The following is a 26,920-nucleotide window of genomic DNA, read 5'->3' on the forward strand; positions in this document are numbered from 1 at the left end:
CGCCAGCTGTCCCGGTCTGCTCTCCGGTAGCGCCTCCGCCAGCTGTCCCGGTCTGCTCTCCGGTAGCGCCTCCGTCAGCTGTCCCGGTCTGCTCTCCGGTAGCGCCTCCGCCAGCTGTCCCGGTCTGCTCTCACCGGTAGCGCCTCCGCCAGCTGTCCCGGTCTGCTCTCACTGGTAGCGCCTCCGCCAGCTATCCCGGTCTGCTCTCCGGTAGCGCCTCCGCCAGCTGTCCCGGTCTGCTCTCCGGTAGCGCCTCCGCCAGCTGTCCCGGTCTGCTCTCCGGTAGCGCCTCCGTCAGCTGTCCCGGTCTGCTCTCCGGTAGCGCCTCCGCCAGCTGTCCCGGTCTGCTCTCACCGGTAGCGCTTCCGCCAGCTGTCCCGGTCTGCTCTCACTGGTAGCGCCTCCGCCAGCTATCCCGGTCTGCTCTCCGGTAGCGCCTCCGCCAGCTGTCCCCGCCTGCTCTCCGGTAGCGCCTCCGCCAGCTGTCCCGGCCTGCTCTCCAGTAGCGCCTCCGCCAGCTGTCCCGGCCTGCTCTCCAGTAGCGCCTCCGCCAGCTGTCCCGTCTGCTCTCACCGATAGCGCCTCCGCCAGCTGTCCCGGTCTGCTCTCACTGGTAGCGCCTCCGCCAGCTATCCCGGTCTGCTCTCCGGTAGCGCCTCCGCCAGCTGTCCCCGCCTGCTCTCCGGTAGCGCCTCCGCCAGCTGTCCCGGCCTGCTCTCCAGTAGCGCCTCCGCCAGCTGTCCCGGCCTGCTCTCCAGTAGCGCCTCCGCCAGCTGTCCCGGTCTGCCCTCACCGGTAGCGCCTCCGCCAGCTGTCCCGGTCTGCTTTCACCGGTAGCGCCTCCGCCAGCTGTCCCGGTCTGCTTTCCGGTAGCTCCTCCGACAGCTGTCCCGGTCTGCTCTCACCGGTAGCTCCTCCGACAGCTGTCCTGGTCTGCTCTCCGGTAGCGCCTCCGCCAGCTGTCCCGGTCTGCTCTCACCGGTAGCGCCTCCGCCAGGTGTCCCGGTCTGCTCTCACCGGTAGCGCCTCCGCCAGCTGTCCCGGCCTGCTCTCCGGTAGCGCCTCCGCCAGCTGTCCCGGTCTGCTCTCCAGTAGCGCCTCCGCCAGCTGTCCCGGTCTGCTCTCCAGTAGCGCCTCCGCCAGCTATCCCGGTCTGCTCTCCGGTAGCGCCTCCGCCAGCTGTCCCGGTCTGCTCTCACCGGTGGCGCCTCCGCCTGCTGTCCCGGTCTGCTCTCACCGGTAGCGCCCCCGCCAGCTGTCCCGGTCTGCTCTCCGGTAGCGCCTCTGCCAGCTGTCCCGGTCTGCTCTCCGGTAGCGCCTCCGCCAGCTGTCTCGGTCTGCTCTCACCGGTAGCGCCTCTGCCAGCTATCCCGGTCTGCTCTCCGGTAGCGCCCCCGCCAGCTGTCCCGGTCTGCTCTCACCGAGAGCAGACCATGACAGCTGACGGAGTGGCTATTGGTGAGAGCAGTCCAGGACAGCTGGCGGGGGCGCTACCGGAGAGCAGTCCAGGACAGCTGGCACACGTTCAGAATAGAGGCGGCAACAGGAACAAAATTCTATTGCAAATGGAAACTAAATTTATATATACTTTGAACGCTATCACCCCAAAGGGTCTTAATGAAGACCTTAATTTGGGTTGCTTCCTGTAGGCTGTTGGGGGGCACATATTGTGGTTTTCCCCATTTTCTTATAGCTGTCGCGTTTGTTCACTTGGTGCTGTGTGCATGATCTCCTGGTTGTATCCATGTCTGTTATGTATATCCTTTATTCTGGATTTGTGTATTAATAATAATAATTTCTTGATATAAGCATGTCACTGCATGGTTCCACCTCATGGGTGCTCTGTTGCTTTTATATTCACACCCATGTTTGGATATATTATCCCTTTTGTTTCTTCACATCTATTCCTCACATTTATATTTTTATTGTTCTGCATTATAGAGACATAAATACCACCATTAATGGGTAAATACAGATAGGTATGCATCTATGGATGCCTGTGTGATATTTTGCCCCCACATAGCAGTAGGAACACAGGGTCCAATCAATATTGATATCCTACTTATTTATGCTTTGGTTTCCTAAATAGCCTTAGAATTGGTGGCATTGTGTGTCTCCACGACTGCATTTACACTGCTGCACCAGTGATCATCGGGGCAACGTTTGTCCTTTAGTTAGGCTGCAGAACGGGCTGCACTGCCTTGCATTAGCGTCTATGATAACTGTTTTGGCCAATCGCGCACGCGCATTATGGTTGCTATGGCAACCTGTCTTTGCACCTACCTTGAGAAAGGTTCCGTTCCGGGACCGAAACGTCGGATTGGGCGTCTCGTTTTGTCTACATGCCTGAATACACTGATTTATTTATTATTCTCCTGGAGTGCTGTCTTTTCTTACCTGCCTCAAGAAAGGTGATATCGTGTGTATATATATATATTGCTAAGGTAATGAAGCTGCTTACATTGTATTTTTATTCGTAGTGTGCGAGAGCAGGAAGGGTCTCCTGAGCTGAACAAAGTTTATTTCAGCCTCGGGGACCCCCGACTTCCCGAGTTACAGGCCCCGGTTTGGGGGGCCAGTATCCCCGCCATGTTAATATCCACGTGGGATCTAAGCAAAGCAGAGGGGTACCGGCAACCCATACGGGTCCTGTATCTCGGGAAGTAGGGGGTCCTCAAGGCAGAAATCAATTTTGTTCAGCTCAGGAGACCCCCTGCTCACGCACACTGAATAAAAATACAATGTAAGCAGCTTCATTACCTTATAAAAAACACATTACATTTTAATATTAAAAAAGCCACACAAAAATATTGACTGGCATGGTGGCACTCCCATGCACAGTGGGCATGAGCTGCCACTCTGCCAGGAAACATGCACCCTGACAATCTACAAAACAAGCCACCAATAAAAAAACACATTACATTTTAATCTTAAAATGCCACACAAACAAATTGGCTGGCATTGTGGCACACCCATGCCCTGTGGACATGAGATGCCACTATGCAAGGGGTCTCCAAACCTGTCCTCAAGGGCCGCACACAGGCCAGTGCATGACTGGGCCACTGATTGGGCCACCTGTGCTGAAACAGGGATATCCATAAAAGCTGGCCTGTGTGCGGCTCTTGAGGACAGGTTTGGAGACCCGGGCACTATGCCATGCAATGGGCAACCTGCAACAAATAAAAACATGCATTAAATAAAACCAACATTGCGTTTCCTGAGAGAAACAAAAGGCAAAAAAAAAACAATGAATGGCATGGTGGCACACCCACCTAAAACAAAATACAACATTAGAAAAACAAAATCCATCTTTTTCTTACTTTTTGATGTTTTCACCCTCTAAATCCAACAGCAACACCAGCAGCGACTCCAGGTCCGCGACGCAATGATCCTCAACAGCCACGGTCCACGGGTAAAGAAATCTTTAAGTCTTTTCTTCATCTTTATTTTGTAATCCATTTTGGGGTCTTCTTTATCTTCATCTGTACTTGAAATCCACTCGTGGTTCTTCTTTATCTTCTTCATCTGTTCTTTATCTTCTTCATCTGTTAATCCATTAAGGGGGTGTTGCTCCGTGACGTCAAATGAGACTACACAGGCTTTTATAGGCCTGTGATGTCACATTTGAGAGGAAATGGTTCCCACGCCTCTGATTGGCTGGGATAACCATGTACCTTTTTTTTTTTTTTACGTGACATCATCAAAAGGGAGTGAAGCCAGCCAATCAGAAAGGCTCAGCTTCTTTTCCCTTTAAGATGATGTCACAGAACCCAGAATGCCTGGATTGGGGGAAACCTATTGGTTCTAGTAAACCATGTGATGCCAATGGCTGACAAAAAAGTACTGGAGTATCCAGGCAGGTACCCAATGTGCACCTACATCCACAGGGAGTAGCGCTACCTCACACTTGGGTGGGAATTGCTGGGACAGAACGCCAGGGGTATTGGTGCCACGGCACCCTCGGTACTTTAGGGGAACCACCACGTGTTGGGTCATTGGGTGTACACTGTGGGTACAGTTATTACCGTTATTGTATGTGTCTACAGTAAACCTTAGTTATATACATTGTGTGGTGTGTTATTCTTTACTGTGTGTTGGTTCCTGTGAGGGGTTATCCTGCCAACGCTGGGATCCCTCATAGGTGGAGGGGCTGCACTGCAAGGAGAAAGAGCTCCCCCCAGGATCGCAGAGGCTTAGACCTCCTGTGAGCAAACGGGTATTGCAGCACGTGTAGTTCCCTTAGGCATAGGGAAAGGGGGCTACATTTGGATGTGCTACTGGAATTCAGACCTAGGGTGCCCGAGATTGCAGAACCAAATTTAGGGAACAAGAGGTCCAAACAAGAGGTCAGTCAGTGGGCCGTGGAGTTCCAAGAATCTCTCTGCCATGTGGTCGCGGCGGGGGACGTCCCAGCCACAACACCCCCATATCAAGTTTGCACCGCCCTAAGGCGGTTTCCTTGTTTAGCCAGAGCCCGGCCACTAGGCCGCAAGTGGGATCCTACCTACCGATGGAGCGTAGCCATCGTTACCACCGGCAACGAGTTAAGTGAAGATGAGGGGCCCCGGGCCCTGCATTTTCAGGAAGTCCTGCCCACAAGTTGCCCGTTAATATACCCAGATCTACCAATACCAATGGTAGCTTTCAGTCCCGGACCCACACCAGAGGTACCCTTGTGGGCTGAACTCCCACACCCCTCAGATATCCCCAAAAGGAATGAAGCAAGCCCGGAGTCAGTCCTCAGCTGCCGGTCTGAATATCATAGTCGCCGGTTGACCAGAGGCTCGGACTGCGGGGGAACACTACAGCAACTAGTGGACGGTCTAGCACAGTCCTCGCAGTCCCACAACTACCGCAAGCTTAAAGCTTTCTTTGGAATATCACCCACTCCCGTCTGAGAAGAAGAGTTTGGGACATGGAGAGAACATACCCTGCACGTGCTCGAGGATTGGTCTTGCTCCAAAGCCATGAAGAGGGAGTGGATAGTCGAGTGCTAAAGCCCTCAGCAGCCCAATTTGTCCAAATGCACCGCAAGACCAAGGGGGAAGCCACCACCCAAGAGTTGGTCGAACTCCTCAACCAGGCCTACACTGCTGAGGATGATGAAGATGAACTCTTGGCCCAGTTCCGTGTTTTCCGCCAGAAGGAGGGAGAAGAGCTGTTCACGTTTGTCAGACGCTTACAACTATCCTTATGGGTATTACTCACCAAGAAAGTCATTCCTGCCATAGTAGAATGAGTAGAGATTCAAGCAACTCATGAAAGGATCTCTACCGTCGCACCCTATAGTTCTTATGATGTGAGGCGCCCCTCTAACCGAACCCCCCGCCCCTCCCCCAGCTTCCGGGAGTTGCTGGGCCACATAATGAAGCAGGAGGTTCAATTGCATTTTCGCACTCCCAAGACATCTTTGGAATCTTCCAAAGGGGAGAAGAAAGCGACTCCCTCCAAGAAGTATAGTGCGAAGGAGAATCCTGAGGACAATACCCCCTAGGGTCCGTCATGACAGACCCCCTCAACACCTCGGAGCTCGGCTCCTAAACCTGGCTTCAATGCGACCCAAAGCAACCATTGCTTTAACTGCCACCAAGAGGGTCACTTCACCCGGGACTGCCCGAAGTCAGACACTTCCACCCCCGGGGCCATGACCTTTACCCTGCATCTGGCAGAACAGCCGTCCATATCCTTGGATAGTGCCCCTGCGCCTAGTCCTGAAAAGGAGGCCCCATCGGATGCTTACAATCGAGTAGGACCTGCGGCCATAGTAAGAGTACTAGTGGAGGGCATCTACTCTTCTGCGTTGCTGGACACTGGGTCGCAAGTAACCATCATCTACCGGCCATTCTACGGCTTGCATCTAAAGCATCTGCCTATGCATTCGACTGAGAAGATGAAATTATGGGGTCTTAGTACCGAAGACTACCCCATTGATGGCGTGATTCATGTGCGGTTGGATATACCGCAGCTCAATACCAACAAAACCCACCCCATGGAAGTGGAAACCTTGATATGTCCCGAGCCGCGAGAACACCCAAATTCCCCCATCATATTTGGGACCAACGCGGATGTGGTGAGAGCCCTGAACCAGGCCTATCTGCAAAAAGCCGGTGAATTACCCCTATCATCTTTGCATATTCACCCCGTATTCTGTAACGCCTGTATGCCCGCAGACCTGACCAGTCCGCAATACTGAGGTGGGAAGGGTATTATCACGCACCCACAGCAGTGAGGGCATGCCCGGGGTGTGGTATGGCGTTGCCGGGCCTGTAGAATGATGGTTAGTAATACTTGCAATGCCTTTGGGGTTCAGAGTAAGAATAGTGGTGTCCGTGTGCCAGAGTCCAGGGATATAGAGATCAGGATCGTAATGTTCGTAAGCCAGAGTCCAGGGATCACAGAAGTCAGCAGAGTCGTATACGTAAGCAGGGTCCAGGGGCAGTAGCAAGTAGGGTAATCCAGTACAAGCAGGGGTCAATCCAGGGAAATCCAGGGATAAGCAGGAGCAGGAACAGAAGCTGGAAAACACAGGAGAGCCAAGCATAGGACTGCACACACAGGTTACAAAGAACTATGCAGAGCAATGATAGAAAGAACAGACAGGGGTTATAAAGGAGGGAACACCAATGGGAGAGAGAGGAGCAGCAGAAGGTGAAGTGGGAGACAGCAGGGATAGGTGAGGAGCAGAAGAGGAGGAAACAGGTGAGCCTATGAGGGAGATAGCCTGAAGAGTATGAGAGGAGGAGCCAGGGGTCTGAGAGAGCCTACAAGAGGAGCGTGTGCGCGCGCCCTCTGTAATGTGAGAGTGCGTGCGCACAGGCTGCGTCATGAGGCGCGCGGAGCGCCGCAGGGGGATCTGCCGAGGGTGGAGGAAGGACAGGAGGGGAGACCGCAGGAGGTAAGGAGGCAGGAACGGGAGCTGAGGGAGGCCGTGAGCGGGAGGCACCGTAACGGGGAACGGGAGAGCGAGAAGGTGCGCGTGTCTTGCGGGGAGCGCGCGCAGACGCCGAGCGAGCGTCAGAGGATGCCGCAGAGGGGCAAACGAGCAAGGAAGGGACAGGAGAGGCAGGCATGAGCGGAATGTCAGGGACACATAGAGGGGAAGGAATCCCCTGAACCGTCACAGTATCCCCCCCTTGAGGATCGATCTCTGAACGATCCAACCACGGCTTCTGGGGAAATTTTAGATGGAACTGCTGAAGAAGCTTGGGAGCATGGTTGTGACGTGCTGGAACCCATGAACATTCCTCTGGGCCATAACCCCTTCCAGTGGACGAGGAACTGAAGCTTGTTTCTTGAAAAACGAGAGTCGATTAAAGAGTGAATTTCGTACTCTTGTTGTCCTAGGGTGGACACTGGGTTGGGTTTTCGAGAAGGATCCGGAAAGTGTGAGCTCTGGATAAAAGGCTTGAGTAGGGACACATGAAATACGGATCCTCATGGTGGGAGGTAGTGCTAGACGGTAGGCGACCGGATTGATCTTTTCTGTTATCTTGAAAGGGCCCAGGAATCTTGGGGCCAACTTTGGAGATGGAGTTTTAAGCCTAATATTCTTAGAGGACAACCACACTCTGTCACCCGGTTTAAATGAAGGACCTGGTTGGCGACGTCGATCCGCTTTAGTTTTTTGCCTAGAGACAGCGGTTTGTAGGGACTTAAGGATCCTTTTCCAAGAATTCTGAAGAGTCGTAACATGGGAGTCTACTGCGGGGACGCCAGAAGGGAGGGAGGAGAGGGGAAGACTGCTAGAATGAATACCGAAATTGATGAAAAAGGGAGACTCTTGTGTAGATTCATTTTTAAGCAAGTTGATAGCAAATTCGGCCCATGGTAACAGGTCCACCCAGTTGTATTGTGACTCAGAGACTAAACATCTGAGATATTGCTGTAAGGTTTGATTCATCCTTTCAGTCTGACCATTGGTCTGAGGGTGGTATCCGGAAGAAAAAAGAAGAGAAAATCCGAGTCTCTGGGAAAACGCCCGTCAGAACTTAGAGATGAATTGAGAACCTCTGTCAGAGACAATCGAAATGGGAACGCCATGTAATCTGAAAATTTCCTTGGAAAAAATATCGGCCAAAGTAGCACAATTAGGAAGACCCTTGAGGGGAATAAAGTGTGAGTGTTTAGAAAATCTGTCTACTACGACAAGAATGGTATCCCCTCCCCCCCCCCCGGTCGGTCCGTCCCCCCTGTCTTCCCCCCCCCCCCCCACACAACACATATACACATACATACACACACACACACACACTTCCCCCCCCCTATCTTTTGGAGGTGGGGGAAGCGCTGACACTCCAGCCCTCGTCGCTGATAGGCTCGACACCCCAAAACCACCTTAGCAAACTTGATTCCCTCTACAATTCAATATGTCGTTTTGTTCTCCAATGCAACATCACTGCGAAATGCTCAAAGAACTAGATTGGTCATCACTAGAGTCTAGGCGCAAAGTTCACCTTTCCTGTCTTGCCTTCAAATACTTTCTGGGCAAGCTACCCAGCTATCTGAACAAGCTCCTCACCCCTACCACATGCAGCACTTATCACCTGAGACCTGACTCCGAAAAACTGTTCATGGTCCCAAGGTTCAGCAAAGTATCCGGCCGCTCCCCCTTCTCTTACCGTGCACCCTAAAACTGGAACAATCTACCGGAGACGCTTATAGCCACCACCAGTCGACCTTATTTTAAAACTAAAGCTGTCTCACATTTTAATCTGGTCTGTAACTGTTTCATACGGCTATAATATATATTATCTGTAACTGTGCATGCAATGTCTTGTACATAATGTATACCCTGCTCATTATGTAACTGTATTTTAACCATATATTATGTGTAATTATAACTCTACGCACAGGACATACTTGAAAATGAGAGGTAACTCTCAATGTATTACTTCCTGGTAAAACATTTTATAAATAAATATAGTTGAATTGGTCGGGGTGGGTAGAGAGAGGGATAGGTAGGTATAGGTAGTTATGGATATGTTGGTATGATTGAGAAGATGTGTGGTTGAGTAGGTATAAATGAATGTGTGGGTATGGATAGGTACATCCTCCAGTTGACGCTGACACAGAATTGTTCACTTTTCTTGATAACTTATTTTTAATATGAAGTTAATAACTGTATTATAAATAATAAAGTTTATGGAAAAATCCAGTAAGTGAAGTCTGTAAATTTCTAAAATATCTTATTATTTTCATTCAAACGTCCAGGATCTCTCAACGTGAAAACAGAGATTGTATCAGGAATCAAGATAGTAGAAGAGCCGCATGAGAGGGGTCAGCAGGACACCCAAGAAAAGGAAAGCTCTGCGGGTATCTTTACAGGTACTTACCCGAGTACCTTCACAGACATTTCAAGGAGTACCAACCTGAATACCTTCACAGACACTTCCAGGAGTACCAACCCGAATGCCTTCACAGACACTTCCCGGAGTACCAACCTGAATTCCTTCACAGACCCTTGCCGGAGTACTAACCTGACTACCTTCACAGACACTTCCAGGAGTACCAATCCGAATGCCTTCACAGGCACTTACCAGAGTACTAACCAGAGTACCTTCACAGACACTTCCATGAGTACTAACCAAAGTACCTTCACAGGCACTTCCCGGATTTCGAACCCGAATACCTTCGCAGACACTTTCCGCAATATGAACCCGTGTACCTTCACAGGCACTTCCCGGAGTACGAATCCGAGTACCTTCACAGGCACTTCCCGGAGTACGAACCAAAGTATCTTACTAGACTCCTCCACACCTACCTGCCAGAGTACATACACTGACTCCTCCACGAGTACCTGCCTTACTACCTCCACAGAAACCTGCATGGAGAACTCCATGGGTAACTACACAAGAACCTTTACAGACTCCTGCAATGACACCCCCATGAGTATCTACCCAAGTAACTTTAGAGATACCTGCCCAATTATCTCCATGAGCACATGCCAGAGTTCTTTGCTAAATACCTTGACAGATACATTGTCAAGTATTTGCCCCGATACCTGCCCAGGTGAGTAATAAACACAACATAAGAGTAACTGAAGGGATTTGTGTACATAGTTACATAGTAGATGAGGTTGAAAAAAGACATACGTCCATCAAGTCCAACCTATGCTAAATTTAGAGAACAGATACTTTATCTTATACAGCTAAACCCCGTTATAACGCGCCTCGCTATACCGCGATTCGGTTATAACGCGGTTTTCCCATGGCTCCCGTTTAAAAAAAAAAAAAAAAAAATTTAAATTTAAAAAAAACATTTATTTTTTTTTGCACACTGCACACACTGCACACACTCACTGCACACACACTGCTCATTGCTCACACTGCACACTGCACACACACTGCACACTGCTCACACTGCACACACTGACACACTACACACACACTGCACACTGCACACACACTGCTCATTGCACACACTGACACACTGCACACACACTGCACACTACACACACACTGCTCATTGCTCACACAGCACACACACTGCTCACACTGACACACTGCACACTGCACACACACTGCTCATTGCTCACACTGCACACACACTGACACACTGCTCATTGCTCACACTGCACACACACTGCTCACACTGCACACACACTGCTCACACTGACACACACTGCTCATTGCTCACACTGCACACACTGACACACTGCACACACACTGCTCACACTGACACACACTGCTCATTGCTCACACTGACACACTGCTCACACACTGACACACACTGCACACTGCACACACACTGCTCATTGCTCACACTGCACACACTGACACACTGCTCATTGCTCACACTGCACACACACTGCTCACACTGACACACACTGCTCATTGCTCACACTGACACACTGCTCACACTGCACACACTGACACACTGCTCATTGCTCACACTGCACACACACTGCTCACACTGACACACACTGCTCATTGCTCACACTGCACACACTGCTCACACTGCACACACACTGACACACACGGACACACTGCTCACACTGCACACACACTGACACACACTGACACACACTGCACACACACTGCTCATTGCTCACACTGCACACACTGACACACTGCTCATTGCTCACACTGCACACACTGACACACACTGCTCACACTGACACACACACACACACACACACACACTACACTTATACATAAATCAGCCTTACCTTACCTTGGGGATGATTTTTGAGGCATGTGGCTGCAGGGTGGGGGTGGTGCTGCGGTGGAGGGGGATGATGGCTGCTGCGGGGGCCCCCGATGCTGCGGGGGCTGGTGGGATGTCCCGGTGCAGCGCGGGGGGGCATGGGGGGGGGGGGGAGGGCAGGACGACCCTGCGCTACGGCAGGGCCAGGGGGCCCTGTATTGCGGCGCGAGGGCCCTGTGCTGCGGCGGGGGGAGCCGGACCGGAGGGGAATCCCCCCTCCCATCTCCTGTCACGCGGTGGCAGGGGGAGCCGGAACCGGAGGGGAATCCCCCCTCCCATCTCCTGTCACGCGGTGGCAGGGGGAGCCGGAACCGGAGGGGAATCCCCCCTCCCATCTCCTGTCACGCGGTGGCAGGGGGAGCCGGACCGGAGGGGAATCCCCCCTCCCACCTCCTGTCACGCGGTGGCAGGGGGAGCCGGACAGGAGGGGAATCCCCCCTCCCACCTCCTGTCACGCGGTGGCAGGGGGAGCCGGACCGGAGGGGAATCCCCCCTCCCATCTCCTGTCACGCGGTGGCAGGGGGAGCCGGACCGGAGGGGAATCCCCCCTCCCATCTCCTGTCACGCGGTGGCAGGGGGAGCCGGACCGGAGGGGAATCCCCCCTCCCATCTCCTGTCACGCGGTGGCAGGGGGAGCCGGAACCGGAGGGGAATCCCCCCTCCCATCTCCTGTCACGCGGTGGCAGGGGGAGCCGGAACCGGAGGGGAATCCCCCCTCCCACCTCCTGTCACGCGGTGGCAGGGGGAGCCGGACCGGAGGGGAATCCCCACTCCCATCTCCTGTCACGCGGTGGCAGGGGGAGCCGGACCGGAGGGGAATCCCCCCTACCATCTCCTGTCACGCGGTGGCAGGGGGAGCCGGACCGGAGGGGAATCCCCCCTCCCATCTCCTGTCACGCGGTGGCAGGGGGAGCCGGACCGGAGGGGAATCCCCCCTCCCATCTCCTGTCACGCGGTGGCAGGGGGAGCCGGAACCGGAGGGGAATCCCCCCTCCCATCTCCTGTCACGCGGTGGCAGGGGGAGCCGGACCGGAGGGGAATCCCCCCTCCCATCTCCTGTCACGCGGTGGCAGGGGGAGCCGGACCGGAGGGGAATCCCCCCTCCCATCTCCTGTCACGCGGTGGCAGGGGGAGCCGGAACCGGAGGGGAATCCCCCCTCCCACCTCCTGTCACGCGGTGGCAGGGGGAGCCGGACCGGAGGGGAATCCCCCCTACCATCTCCTGTCACGCGGTGGCAGGGGGAGCCGGACCGGAGGGGAATCCCCCCTCCCATCTCCTGTCACGCGGTGGCAGGGGGAGCCGGAACCGGAGGGGAATCCCCCCTCCCATCTCCTGTCACGCGGTGGCAGGGGGAGCCGGACCGGAGGGGAATCCCCCCTCCCATCTCCTGTCACGCGGTGGCAGGGGGAAGCCGGGACCGCGGGTAAAAACACTGATGCGGCGGCCATTTTTTTTTTTTTTTAAATTAGCGCGACCCCGTTAGTAACGCGGTGGTCTCGGGGTGGACCCTGAGGACCGCGTTATAACGGGGTTTAGCTGTATCTATAATTACTGTACTTATTGATCCAGAGAAAGGCAAACAAAAAACCCCATTGTTATATCATCATATCTCATAAGGGGAAAAATAAATTCCTTCTTGACTCCAAGAATTGGCAATCGGATTAATCCCTGGATCAACATCCTTCCCATGTTTACTTATTTGGTATATCCCTGTATACCTTTCCTTTCTAAAAAGATGGCCAAACTTTTTTTAACAAATCTATTGTATCTGCCATCACAGTCTCCATGGGTAATGAATCCCACATTGTAACTGCCCTTACTGTAAAGAATGTAAAGAACCCTTTCCTTTGTTGCTGGTGAAATCTCATTTCCTCCAACCTTAAGGGATGGCCCCGAGCCCTTTGTACTGCCTGTGGGATGAATAGTTCTTTTGAAAGCTCCTTGTATTGTCCCCGAATATATTTGTATATAGTTATCATATCCCCTTAGACGCCTCTTTTCTAATGTAAATAAATCTAATTTAGCTAGCCTCTCTTCATAAGTTAGATTGTCCATCCCCTTTATTTATTTGGTGGCTCTTCTCTGCACTCTCTCTAGTTCCATAATGTCTTTTCTTAGGATTGGCGCCCAAAATTGTTCTCCATATTCAAGGTGTGGTCTTACTAATGCTTTGTAAAGTAACACAAGGGGGGGAATTCCCTGCTCAGCTATGAAGATGATCTAACTAGAGAGGTGCTATCAGGGACAAAAACATATGCATTGGTATCGGAGAGAAAGAATCCCTATACGATGCACACTACTCTACTAATTCAAAACAATACATTTTTATTTAGAATACACGTAAACACACACATTTATTTAAAACCTAGAATATGCGCGATTAAAAACCTATTTTGAAAGGCTTCTCTATTGTCCGAAAGGCATGGGTATGTTAACCATGAAATGCCTGATGTACTGGGTGAGCCTAGGCAACAATATGTAAGCTTTTACCCAAGCGTTAGCACAGTATATATATATATTACTTTAGAGATAAGCCCATTAAGGGCTAAGCTAGAGAGAAATGGAGAAGGGCCCTGCTATATATAGCAGTTCGTTCTAAAAAGTTTATGTGTGATATTATTATCTTGTTGTCAAGGAGACACTGAAATAGTGCCACCAACACACATAAAACTGGAACCAAACTGTGAACTGTCTGCATAAAATGTCATTGCAAGCACTCTAACACAGACTGATTTAATGTAACTTATATCAGTGCCAGTTGTATCCAGATTGCTAAGGATAGTGCTTCTTGTGCATGTCACTCCCTTCATGCAGTGTATCTTGAAGCACTTCTGATAACCATTCTAATATATGGCTATTTATCAGTTAATAGACAATTGGAGCTCTACTCACAGAACCACGTTCACTGGCGGTCAGTGCAAACCATATATTGCTACCGTAGCCCTCTCTCTAGCTAGTGGGATCCACGTATGACCCACATCTTGGATGTCTCTAGCTAGAAACTGTGCTGTAGCGGACAGAGACCAAACACCTGTGTGCTAGTCGCGCAACATCCCGACGCGCGTTTCGTTCCTTAGACACGGAACTTCTTCAGGGGTAGGAAGGTCCCTGCAGAGGCCAGACTTTTATTGCCTGCGGTCGTCATGGAAGCCTTTCAAAATAGGCTTTTCATCGCGCATATTCTAGGTTTTAAATAAATTTGTGTGTTTACGTGTATTCTAAATAAAAATGTATTGTTTTGAATTAGTAGAGTAGTGTGCATCGTATAGGGATTCTTTCTCTCCGATGCTTTGTAAAGGGGCATTATTATGTTTACTTCCCTTCCATCCATTGCCCGTTTAATGCAAGATAAGATCTTGTTTTCCTTTTTAGCTACTGCATGACATTGGGCACTATTGCTAAGCCTGCTGTCTTCAAGCACTCCTAAATCCTTCTCCATCAAGGATTGCCCCAATTTAAGCCCATTTAATTTGTAAATTGCCTGTTTATTCTTGCTTCCCAAATGCATAACCTTACATTTATCTGTATTAAATCTCATCTGCCATTTACCTGCCCACGTTTCCAGTCTCTCCAAGTCCTTCTGAAGAGAAGTTACATTCTGCTCTGATTCTATTACCTTACACAATTTAGTATCATCAGCAAAGATGGAGACATTGCTATCGATCCCAACCTCAAGGTCATTAATAAACAAGTTAAAAAGCAGTGGTCCCAGTACCGATCCCTGAGGTACTCCACTCACGACCCTAGCCCAACCTGAAAAGTTCCACTTATGACAACCCTCTGTTGTCTGTCCTTCAACCAGTTTTCAATCCAGGTGCATATATTTTTACTGAGTCCAATTTGCTTTAATTTGTACACCAACCTCTTGTGTGGAACCGTATCCAAAACTTTTGCAAAATCTAAGTAGACCACATCAATTGCATTACCCTGGTCTAAATTCCTACTTACCTCCTCAAAGAAACAAATAAGGTTAGTTTGGCAAGATCTATCCTTCATAAATCCATGCTGACTATTACTAATAATTTTGTTTTCCATTAGGTATTCCTGAATATTATCCCGTATTAAACCTTCAAGTAGTTTCCCCACTATTGATGTCAGGCTTACAGGTCTGTAATTCCCCAGTTGTGATCTAGCTCTCTTTTTAAATATAGGCACCACATCTGCTTTACGCCAATCTTGTGGTACTGAGCCTGTGAGAATGGAGTCCTTGAATATTAAATGTAATGGTTTGGCTATTATTGAACTTAACTCCTTGAGAACTCTTGGATGTATGCCATCGGGGCCAGGTGCCTTATTTACTTTAATTTTTTCAAGCCGTCTATGAACTTCTTCCTCAGTTAACCAATTGTTCATTAATATGGAGGTTGTGGCTTCCTCCTGCAGCACTACTATTGAACTTGATTCTTCCCTGGTAAACACAGAGACAAAGAATTTGTTTAATACCTCTGCTTTTCCCTTAGCTCCAATAATCTGCCTGCCCATCTCACATTGAAAGCGTCCCATATTTTCTTTTCTCATTTTTTTTTTGTTATTAAGGTACTTAAAGATTTTTTTAGGGTTGACCTTACTTTCTATTGCAATCCTTTTTTCATTATCCATTTTTGCTAATTTGATTGCCCTTTTGCAATTTTTGTTACATTCCTTATAATTCTGATACGATATCTCCGTCCCTTCTGACTTAAAGAATCTAAACGCCTTCCTCTTCTTCTCCATTTCCTTCCCTACCTGTTTATTTAGCCACATTGGTTTTGACTTATTTCTTTTATACTTATTACCCAAGTATATACACTGATAAGTGTGCTTTTCTAACAATCTTTTAAAGACTGCCCATTTATCTTCTACATTTTCCCTGCAAAACATCACCCCAGTGTATTACTTGTAGATTAGTCCTCAATTTATTCAAATCTGCCTTTCTAAAGTTTAAGGTCTTTGTTGAACCCAAGTGTAACGTTTGCTGCTGGTGCTGGCTGGTGGGGGCTGTAGTGATAGATGCAGCATGGGCTGGTGGGGGCTGTAGTGATAGATGCAGCATGGGCTGGTGGGGGCTGTAGTGGTAGATACAGCATGGGCTGGTGGGGGCTGTAGTGGTAGATGCATGGGCTGGTGGGGGCTGTAGTGGTAGATACAGCATGGGCTGGTGGGGGCTGTAGTGGTAGATACAGCATGGGCTGGTGGGGGCTGTAGTGGTAGCTGCATGGGCTGGTGGGGGCTGTAGTGGTAGCTGCATGGGCTGGTGGGGGCTGTAGTGGTAGCTGCATGGGCTGGTGGGGGCTGTAGTGGTAGCTGCATGGGCTGGTGGGGGCTGTAGTGGTAGCTGCATGGGCTGGTGGGGGCTGTAGGAGTAGGTGCAACATGGACTGGTAGTCACTCCATCCTCACGTCCTGCATTCCGTCACCCCGCCCTCATACACTCACGTCCTGCCCTCTGTTACCCCGGTCTCATATCCTGCCCTCCGCCACCCCGGCCTCATTGTCACGGGAGACCAGACATTTACAGGAGGGCCCCGGGCATGCAGCGGTTTCCGTTCTAAGGGGCTGCCACAAAGTGAAAATCGGCAGAAAGCATAACCAGCAATTTTCAGCTTTTGCGCATGCACAGACCTGAAATTCCCTGGTGTACGCATGCGCGCCCTCTGAACTACCCATTCTGCGCATGCGCGACCTCTGACTTACCCGTTCTGCACATGCACAGACCTGAAATTCCATGGTGTACGCATGCGCGACCTCTGACTTACCCATTCTGCGCATGCGCGACCTCTGACTTACCCGTTCTGCACATGCACAGACATGGCAGCCCCCTTCTCGGTACCGCCTTATCCACGGATCGCCAAAAAGCGGGTGCCGAGAACATGCAAAGTGAAATAAATTGTGATTTATTCGCATGAAAAGGCATACACACAATGATACACAAACTACATAAGAAAAGAGACCCTTACTTGGGACCGGGGTAAATAAACTAGACTTTCCTAGCTGCTGTGCACTCTAAAACAGAGTTTTTCCTTGACCGGGACTTAGCTCCAAACGACCTGGAACTCAAATCGGCCTGAAATCCCAACCGCGACCACTACGTTCGTTTATGAGAACTTGGCCGCAAAAAGCTGGACTTAGACAATACTCCGGGTAGGTTTTCCTGAAGCCGGTGCCTTGCTATTCACGCAAGAGCACTTTTTAGCACATTCAAAAACCCTGCCGCTGTTTTGGCGCTTGAGAATCTCCTGACTGATTGGCTGAGGGGTTTCTTATATTATTTTGGAGTTCATTCACAAAATTCTACAGCCAATCATAGTATGGGAACTTTCTTACTAGCCAATCAGAGCGAAGCCGGTCCTGTGAAGCCGAGCAGGCGGGGATTCTGAATCTGCCGAGGGACATGCGTGAGTTTGCCACCTAGTCCCTTGCTATTCAGATGCCACCCGCTGGGACAGGATCCTCCAAGTCTGGTGGAGCAAATGGTAGTCCGGACGACTTTCATTCATCCCAGGGCGTGGGTACTTGAGCCCTTCTACCCAAATGGTCTTCACACCTCAGGCATCCTCTGGTGGCTTTCATCTCCGAAGTCCTACAGACTTACTGGCACCAAACGTGGTAGCCCTGGCAGTCTGTCGGAACATTGGTTCTGTATATCCCAGCTCATTTACCGTGCACAACAGTACATACCACTTTAAACCAACTGTTAATAAAATATACTGTTATATGTCCTAAGTCTCTGGGTATGGGGAATAGAATAGAAAGCTGCACTTTATTTTCTACTAGCCTATATTCCCCACACACTATCTCATAGACCTGGACTGGAGTCCCCTCACACCCTCATAATTATGGTTGGAGTGCCCATGAACCCCAATACAGGTTCTGGGCTACCTGTGCAGTAACTGGGTATTCCCCTTAACCTAGGGACCCCTCATAGTTACAAGGACACTTTAAATCCCTTTGCCCCATTTATCTTTCTGGGCTGTGCTGAAGCAGGGAACTAGCGGTGAGTCGCACAAGCGTTCTCAAGGGGAGATATTGTCAGGACAAAGTGCCCACATGTATCCGAGAACCAAACATGATTTTCGGTACATTTTTAGGGGAACCGAAAACTCTGGACCCCAGCTATCTAGGCACATTCTAACAACAATTTCTCTGCAAACCCCCCCTTGAAACTCATACCATAGCAATCGCTGCTCGCTGGAATCCCTGGAAAGGCAAAAACATATACATTCTTTATTGTCCCATGTGACAGGCTGAATGAACGGCACCAGCCATATACCTGGCAAACCTATGTTTAGGCTGCAGTGCAGCAGTGACGGGGTTAAGTTTCAGTTGAGAAGAGCTGCTTAATTAGTCTGACCCCGGCCTCATATCCTGCCCTCCCCCACCCCGGCCTCATATCCTGCCCTCCCCCACCCCGGCCTCATATCCTGCCCTCCCCCACCCAGCTGCATATCCTGCCCTCCCCCACCCAGCTGCATATCCTGCCCTCCCCCACCCCGGCCTCATATCCTGCCCTCCCCCACCCTGGCCTCATATCCTGCCCTCAGCCACCCCGGCCTCATATCCTGCCCTCCGTCACCCCGGCCTCATATCCTGCCCTCAGTCACCCTGGCCTCATATCCTGCCCTCAGTCACCCCGGTCTCATATCCTGCCCTCAGCCACCCTGGCCTCATATCCTGCCCTCAGTCACCCCGGTCTCATATCCTGCCCTCCGCCACCCCGGCCTCATATCCTGCCCTCAGCCACCCTGGCCTCATATCCTGCCCTCAGTCACCCCGGTCTCATATCCTGCCCTCCGCCACCCCGGTCTCATATCCTGCCCTCCGCCACCCCGGCCTCATATCCTGCCCTCAGCCTCCCCGGCCTCATATCCTGCCCTCCGCCACCCCGGCCTCATATCCTGCCCTCCGTCACCCCGGCCTGATATCCTGCCCTCAGCCACCCCGGCCTCATATCCTGCCCTCCCCCACCCCGGCCTCATATCCTGCCCTCAGCCACCCTGGCCTCATATCCTGCCCTCAGTCACCCCGGTCTCATATCCTGCCCTCCGCCACCCCGGCCTCATATCCTGCCCTCCGTCACCCCGGCCTCATATCCTGCCCTCAGCCACCCCGGCCTCATATCCTGCCCTCAGCCACCCCGGCCTCATATCCTGCCCCCCTCAGCCACCCCGGCCTCATATCCTGCCCTCCGCCACCCCGGCCTCATATCCTGCCCTCAGCCACCCCGGCCTCATATCCTGCCCTCCGCCACCCCGGCCTCATATCCTGCCCTCCGTCACCCCGGCCTCATATCCTGCCCTCCGCCACCCCGGCCTCATATCCTGCCCTCACCCACCCCGGCCTCATATCCTGCCCTCACCCACCCCGGCCTCATATCCTGCCCTCAGCCACCCCGGCCTCATATGCTGCCCTCCGCCACCCCGGCCTCATATCCGGCCCTCAGCCACCCCGGCCTCATATCCTGCCCTCAGCCACCCCGGCCTCATATCCTGCCCTCAGCCACCCCGGCCTCATATGCTGCCCTCAGCCACCCCGGCCTCATATCCTGCCCTCCGCCACCCCGGCCTCATATCCTGCCCTCTGTCACCCCGGCCTCATATCCTGCCCTCCGCCACCCCGGCCTCATATCCTGCCCTCACCCACCCCGGCCTCATATCCTGCCCTCAGCCACCCCGGCCTCATATGCTGCCCTCCGCCACCCCGGCCTCATATCCTGCCCTCACCCACCCCGGCCTCATATCCTGCCCTCCGTCACCCCGGCCTCATATCCTGCCCTCCGCCACCCCGGCCTCATATCCTGCCCTCAGCCACCCCGGCCTCATATCCTGCCCTCACCCACCCCGGCCTCATATCCTGCCCTCAGCCACCCCGGCCTCATATGCTGCCCTCCGCCACCCCGGCCTCATATCCTGCCCTCACCCACCCCGGCCTCATATCCTGCCCTCCGTCACCCCGGCCTCATATCCTGCCCTCCGCCACCCCGGCCTCATATCCTGCCCTCACCCACCCCGGCCTCATATCCTGCCCTCACCCACCCCGGCCTCATATCCTGCCCTCAGCCACCCCGGCCTCATATGCTGCCCTCCGCCACCCCGGCCTCATATCCGGCCCTCAGCCACCCCGGCCTCATATCCTGCCCTCCGCCACCCCGGCCTCATATCCTGCCCTCTGTCACCCCGGCCTCATATCCTGCCCTCAGCCACCCCGGCCTCATATCCTGCCCTCCGTCGCCACGGCCTCATATCCTGCCCTCAGCCACCCCGGCCTCATATCCTGCCCTCCGCCACCCCGGCCTCATATCCTGCCCTCCGCCACCCTGGCCTCATATCCTGCCCTCAGCCACCCCGGCCTCATATCCTGCCCTCCGCCACCCCGGCCTCATATCCTGCCCTCAGCCACCCCGGCCTCATATCCTGCCCTCAGCCACCCCGGCCTCATATCCTGCCCTCAGCCACCCCGGCCTCATATCCTGCCCTCAGCCACCCCGGCCTCATATCCTGCCCTCAGCCACCCTGGCCTCATATCCTGCCCTCCGCCACCCCGGCCTCATATCCTGCCCTCCGTCACCCCGGCCTCATATCCTGCCCTCCGCCACCCCGGCCTCATATCCTGCCCTCCGTCGCCCCGGCCTCATATCCTGCCCTCAGCCACCCCGGCCTCATATCCTGCCCTCTGCCACCCCGGCCTCATATCCTGCCCTCCGTCGCCCCGGCCTCATATCCTGCCCTCAGCCACCCCGGCCTCATATCCTGCCCTCTGCCACCCCGGCCTCATATCCTGCCCTCTGTCACCCCGGCCTCATATCCTGCCCTCTGTCACCCCGGCCTCATATCCTGCCCTCAGCCACCCCGGCCTCATATCCTGCCCTCCGTCGCCCCGGCCTCATATCCTGCCCTCAGCCACCCCGGCCTCATATCCTGCCCTCAGCCACCCCGGCCTCATATCCTGCCCTCAGCCACCCCGGCCTCATATCCTGCCCTCCGTCACCCCGGCCTCATATCCTGCCCTCAGCCACCCCGGCCTCATATCCTGCCCTCCGTCACCCCGGCCTCATATCCTGCCCTCATCCACCCCGGCCTCATATCCTGCCCTCCGTCACCCCGGCCTCATATCCTGCCCTCAGCCACCCCGGCCTCATATCCTGCCCTCAGCCTCCCCGGCCTCATATCCTGCCCTCCGCCACCCCGGCCTCATATCCTGCCCTCAGCCACCCCGGCCTCATATCCTGCCCTCAGCCACCCCGGCCTCATATCCTGCCCTCAGCCACCCCGGCCTTATATCCTGCCCTCAGCCACCCTGGCCTCATATCCTGCCCTCAGCCACCCCGGCCTCATATCCTGCCCTCCGTCACCCCGGCCTCATATCCTGCCCTCAGCCACCCCGGCCTCATATCCTGCCCTCCGTCACCCCGGCCTCATATCCTGCCCTCCGTCACCCCGGCCTCATATCCTGCCCTCATCCACCCCGGCCTCATATCCTGCCCTCCGCCACCCCGGCCTCATATCCTGCCCTCCGTCACCCCGGCCTCATATCCTGCCCTCAGCCACCCCGGCCTCATATCCTGCCCTCCATCACCCCCCCCCCGGCTTCATATGCTGCCCTCTGCCCCCTTGGTCTCATATGCTGCCCTCTTCCCCCCTGGCCTCCTATCCAGCCCCCCCTGGCCTTTTATTCAGCCCCCCCTGGTCTATAAAGCCCCCACGGCCTCCTATCCACCCCCCTAGCCTCCTATCCAGCCCTCTGTCACCCCTGCCTCACGCCCTCACGTCCTGCCCTCCATCACCCCGCCCTCACGTCCTGCCCTCCGCCACCATGCCCTTTTGTCTTACCCTCTGCCTCATGTGCTGCCCTCTGCCCCCCTGGCCTCATGCTGCCCTCTGCCTCCCCCCCCCCAGCCTCCTATCCTACCCAGCCCTACGTCACCTGGCCTCCTATCCAGCCCTGCATCACCCCGGCCTCCTACCCATCACTCCATCACCCCGGCATCCTATCCAGCCTTCCATCACCCCAGCCTCGTACCCAGCCCACCGTCACCGTGGTCTCCTATCCAACTCTCCGTCACTCCGGCCTCCTATCCAGCCCTCCGTCACCCCGCCCTCCTATCCAGCCCTCCGTCAACCCGGCCTCCTATCCAGCCCTCCGTCACCCCGGCCTCCTATCCAGCCCTCCGTCACCCCGGCCTCCTATCCAGCACTCCGTCACCCCGGCCTCCTACACAGCCCTCAGTCCCCCCGGCCTCCTATCCAGCTCTCCATCACCCCGGCCTTCTATCCAGCCCTCCGTCACCCCAGCCTCCTATCCAGCCCTCCGTCACCCCGGCCTCCTATCTAACCATCCGTCACCCCAGCCTCCTATCCAACCCGCCGTCACTCCGGCCTCCTATCCAGCCTGCCGTCACCCCGGCCTCATATACAGCCCTCTTCCCCCCTAGCCTCATATCCTGCCTTCATGTCCCACCCCTCCATCAACCCGCACTCACTCCCTCATTTCTGGCCCTCCGTCACCCCGCCCTCTCATACTGCCCTCCGTCAACCCGCCCTCACTCCCTGCCCTCCGTCACCCCACCCTCATGTCCTGCCCTTTGTCACCTGCCCTCCGTCAACCTGCCCTCACGTTCTGCCCTCAAGTCCTGCCCTCCGTCAACCGGCCCTCACGTCCTGCCCTCCGTCAACCCGCCCTCACGTCCTGCCCTCCGTCAACCCGCCCTCACGTTCTACCCTCCGTCAACCCGCCCTCACGTTCTACCCTCCGTCATCCCGCCCTCACGTCCTGTCCTCGTCACCCCGTCCTCATGTCCTGCCCTCCATCACCCCGCCCTCTCGTTTTACCCTCTGTCACCTCACGCTCACGTCCTGCCCACCATCACCTCGCCCTCACATCATGCCCTCCTTCACCCCGCCCTCACACCCTCATGTCCTGCCCTCCATCACCCCGCCCTCACATCCCCATGTCCTGCCCTTTGTCACCCTGCCCTCACGTCCTGCCCTCCGTCACCCTGCCCTCGCACTCATGTCCCGCCCTCGGTCACCCAGCACTCGCACCCTCACGTCCTGCGCTCATGTCGTGCCCTCTTCACCCCGCCCTCACACCCTCATGTCCTGCACTCCGTCACCCTGCCCTCACGTCCTGCCCTCTGTCACCTCGCCCTCACGTCCTCCATTCTGTCAACTCGCCCTCACGTTCTGCCCTCCGTTACCCTGCCCTCATGTCTTGCCCTCCGTGACCCCGCCCTCACTTCCTGCCCTCCGTCACCCTGCCCTCACGTCCTGCCCTCCGTCACATCACCCTCACGTCCTGCCTGCCGTCACACCCTCACATCCCGCCCTCCGTCACCCCGCCCTCAAACCTTCACGTCTTTCCCCCCCAATACCCCGTTCTCACACCTTCATGTCCTGTCCTCCGTCTCCCCACTCTCAAACCCTTACGCCCTGGCCTCAGTCACCCCGCCCTCCGTCACCTCGCCCTCACGTCCTGTCGTCCCTCACCCTGCACTCATGTCCTGCCATCGTCACCCCACCCTCGCCCCACATGTCCTGTCCTCTGCCTCACTGCCCTCATTTCATGCCCTCCATCACCCTTACATCCTGCCCTCAGTCACCCAGCCCTCACATCCCACCCTCCGTCACCCCGCCCTCACGTCCTGCCCTCTGTCACCCCGCCCTCTGTCCTCATGTCCTGCCCTCCGTCAACCCGCCCACACTTCCTGCCCTCCCTCACTCTGCCCTCATGTCCTGCCCTCACGTCCTGCCGCCGTTACCCCGTCCTCACACCCTTACATCCTGCCCTGTCACCCCGCCCTCACGTCTTGCCCTCCGTCACCCCGCCCTAACATCTTGCCCTCCATCAACCCGCCCTCACGTCTTGCCGTCCGTCACCCCGCCCTTACGACCCACTCTCCCACTCACGTCTTGCCCTCTGTCACCCCGCCCTCAAATCCCACCCTCACGTCTTGCCCTCGGTCACCCCGCCCTCACATCTTGCACTCTGTCCCTCCGCCCTCACGTCCCGCCCTCACACCCTCATGTCCTACCCACCGTCCCCCCACCCTCATCTCCCGCCCTCCATCACCCCGCCCTCACGTCTTGCCCTTCCTCACCCCGCCCTCACGTCCCGCCCTCACACACTCATGTCTTGCCCTCCGTCACCCCGCCCTCACGTCCCGCCCTCATGTCCTACCCACCCTCATTTCCCACCCTCTGACCCCGTCCTCATGTCCCGCTCTCCATCCCCCCGCCCTCCTTCACCCTGCCCTCACGTCCCACCCTCACGTCTTGCCCTCAGTCACCCGGCCCTCACGTCTTGCCCTCCGTCACCCCGCCCTCACACCCTCATGTCCTGCCCTCCGTCCCCCCGCCCTCATGTCTTGCCCTCCGTCACCCCGCCCACACATCTTTACCTCCGTCACCCCAACCTCACACCCTCACGTCCCACCCTCACGTCCCGCCCTCACACCCTCATGTCCTGCCCTCCGTCTTCGTCACGATAATTCATTAAAATATTAGCCTGCAAAGGGCATGTACTCTTCTCTAAAGATTATATATATAATGCAGAATAAATGAGTTCTTCAGTATTAGGTGTTACCTTTTTTATTGGACTAACAATTTATGTCATAGGACAAGCTTTCGAGAGTTATCCTCTCTTCTTCAGGTCAAGCAATACTGATATACAAAGGATTCAATGGCTAAAACAATGTACACTGTATATATTTATTTATATATTTATTTTTTTAATACTTTTTTGTTATTTGGGTCATCATTCTATTTTTAACACACATTTTTTTTTTCTATAATATACTGTAGCTGGAATTGTGATGTCATTATAACCTGAGCTATTTGGTCATACATTAATTCTGTGCTACTGCTATTGTTTTGTAATTCATCTTGTATATCACACTTTCTCTAACACTGGATTATTATCTGATTGTGAAGTTTATTGTATAGTTGGTGCTAAAAAGTTGAACTATCTTTTGATTGGTTCAGTGATGTTGTTTGCTCTCTGTGTGCTCTTCTCCTGCAGATAACGTGCCCGTGATTCAAATTAAGCAAGAATCATCCCCCATAGATCTCCAGTCACCATGGACAATAGAAGATAATAACCATCAAAATTCCAATAGGGAAGAAACCATGAACATCCTGTGCAAGAAACAGGACAACCCTGCAAGGAAATCCCCTACAAAATCCACTCCCTGCAGAAATCCTACACACATCAAAGAGAATCAGAGAGAAAGATTAGGGCCACCCTCTGTATCTGACAGAAGCATTAAAACTGAACATGTGCACAAGTCCAAGAAGCAAAACTACAGTGAGCAAAATAAAATGTACCTCGGCAAGCCAGAGAATAGATTTCAGCTCAGAAAACACCCTGGGAAAAAACCCTTTGAATGCGTGAGATGTGAGAAGAGCTTTAACTGCAGGTCTCACCTGGTTATGCACCAGAGAGTGCACACTAGGGAGAGGCCCTACATGTGCCTGGAGTGCGGAAAAACCTTCACCCAAAGCTCAAATCTTTTCAGACACCAGAGAGGGCATAGAGGCGAAAGGCCGTATGTGTGCACTGAATGCGGGAAAACGTTCACTCAGAGCTCGTACCTCCTCATACATCAGAGGACACACACAGGGGAGAGGCCCTACACCTGCAGCCATTGTGGCAAATGCTTCAGAGTGAACTCTACCCTTGTGAGACATCAGAGGGTCCACATGGGAGAGAAGCCATATACCTGCATCAAATGTGGGAAGAGTTTTACTCAGAGCTCCTATCTTGTGATACACCAGAGAACTCACACAGAGGAGAGGCCTTACACCTGCACTCAGTGTGGGAAATCCTTCAAAGTAAACTCGTCTCTTCTGAGACACCAGAGATTGCACCTGGGAGAGAAGACCTACACCTGCACGGAGTGTGGGAAAGATTTCTCTGAGCTGTCTGGGCTTGTTACACATCAAAGAGATCATAGCAGCCCACAGAAGGCAGCAGAGGGACTCGAACTGGTGGAGGCCTCTGAAGTAGGAATAGCGTTTGCATGGGATCAGTGACCATGTGCAGATTACAATATAACACATATTTATTCTCATCTGCAGGGGATAAATACATTGTCTGCAGGATGAGGACAACTATGAAAATGATATATGGACAGAATATGATTTTATTATCACGTGGAGCCCAATATTATTCTTATATGGTCTTTAGCAAACATAGAACAGGAAAGGATCGCAGAATAACTGCCCTGAAGAGCTAGCAATATTGTTACTGGCGATATACAGGTGCGCCGACGAAGAGCTAGCAATATTGTTACTGGCGATATACAGGTGTGCCGACGAGTATTCTAAAAGTTGCCTTGGAAAATCTGGGACTATCACCAACAAGACCCAGGTACATGCTGGGTACTGTACATGCTGGGTACTGTACATGCTGGGTACATGCTGGGTACTGTACATGCCGGGTACATGCTGCAACATTTCAGTGACATTTCTGCAGAGACTAATGGCCCATCGGATTAACACAGCAGGGGTCCCTGGCAGTCCCATTCAGTTAAATGGGACTGCCAGGGACCCCCGCTGTTAATCCGATGGGCCATCAGTCTGTCTGCAGAAATGTAACTGAAATGTTGCAGCATGTACCCGGCATGTACAGTACCCAGCATGTACAGTACCCGGCATGTACCCAGCATGTACCCGGCATGTACCTGGGTCTTGTTGGTGATTGCCCCAGATTTGTTTTAGAATACTGGTTGGCACTACAGTA

General features: G+C 53.6%; 1 protein-coding gene across 1 annotated transcript in view; it reads left to right on the forward strand.

The window, feature by feature from the left end:
• Positions 1 to 26,633, forward strand: part of LOC142473304 (uncharacterized) — a gene marked incomplete at its 5' end in the record, with an annotated part of 35,415 nt that extends 8,782 nt beyond the window's left edge. The window contains 3 exons of the mRNA XM_075580501.1: positions 3,353 to 3,412; positions 9,211 to 10,008; positions 25,199 to 26,633. Coding sequence (XP_075436616.1) covers positions 3,353 to 3,412; positions 9,211 to 10,008; positions 25,199 to 26,211 — 1,871 coding nt within the window. The remainder of the gene's footprint in view (positions 1 to 3,352; positions 3,413 to 9,210; positions 10,009 to 25,198) is intronic.
• Between the last annotated feature and the right edge of the window lie 287 nt (positions 26,634 to 26,920).

Source organism: Ascaphus truei (assembly GCF_040206685.1).
Source record: "Ascaphus truei isolate aAscTru1 chromosome 3 unlocalized genomic scaffold, aAscTru1.hap1 SUPER_3_unloc_1, whole genome shotgun sequence".
Classification (NCBI taxonomy): domain Eukaryota; kingdom Metazoa; phylum Chordata; class Amphibia; order Anura; family Ascaphidae; genus Ascaphus; species Ascaphus truei.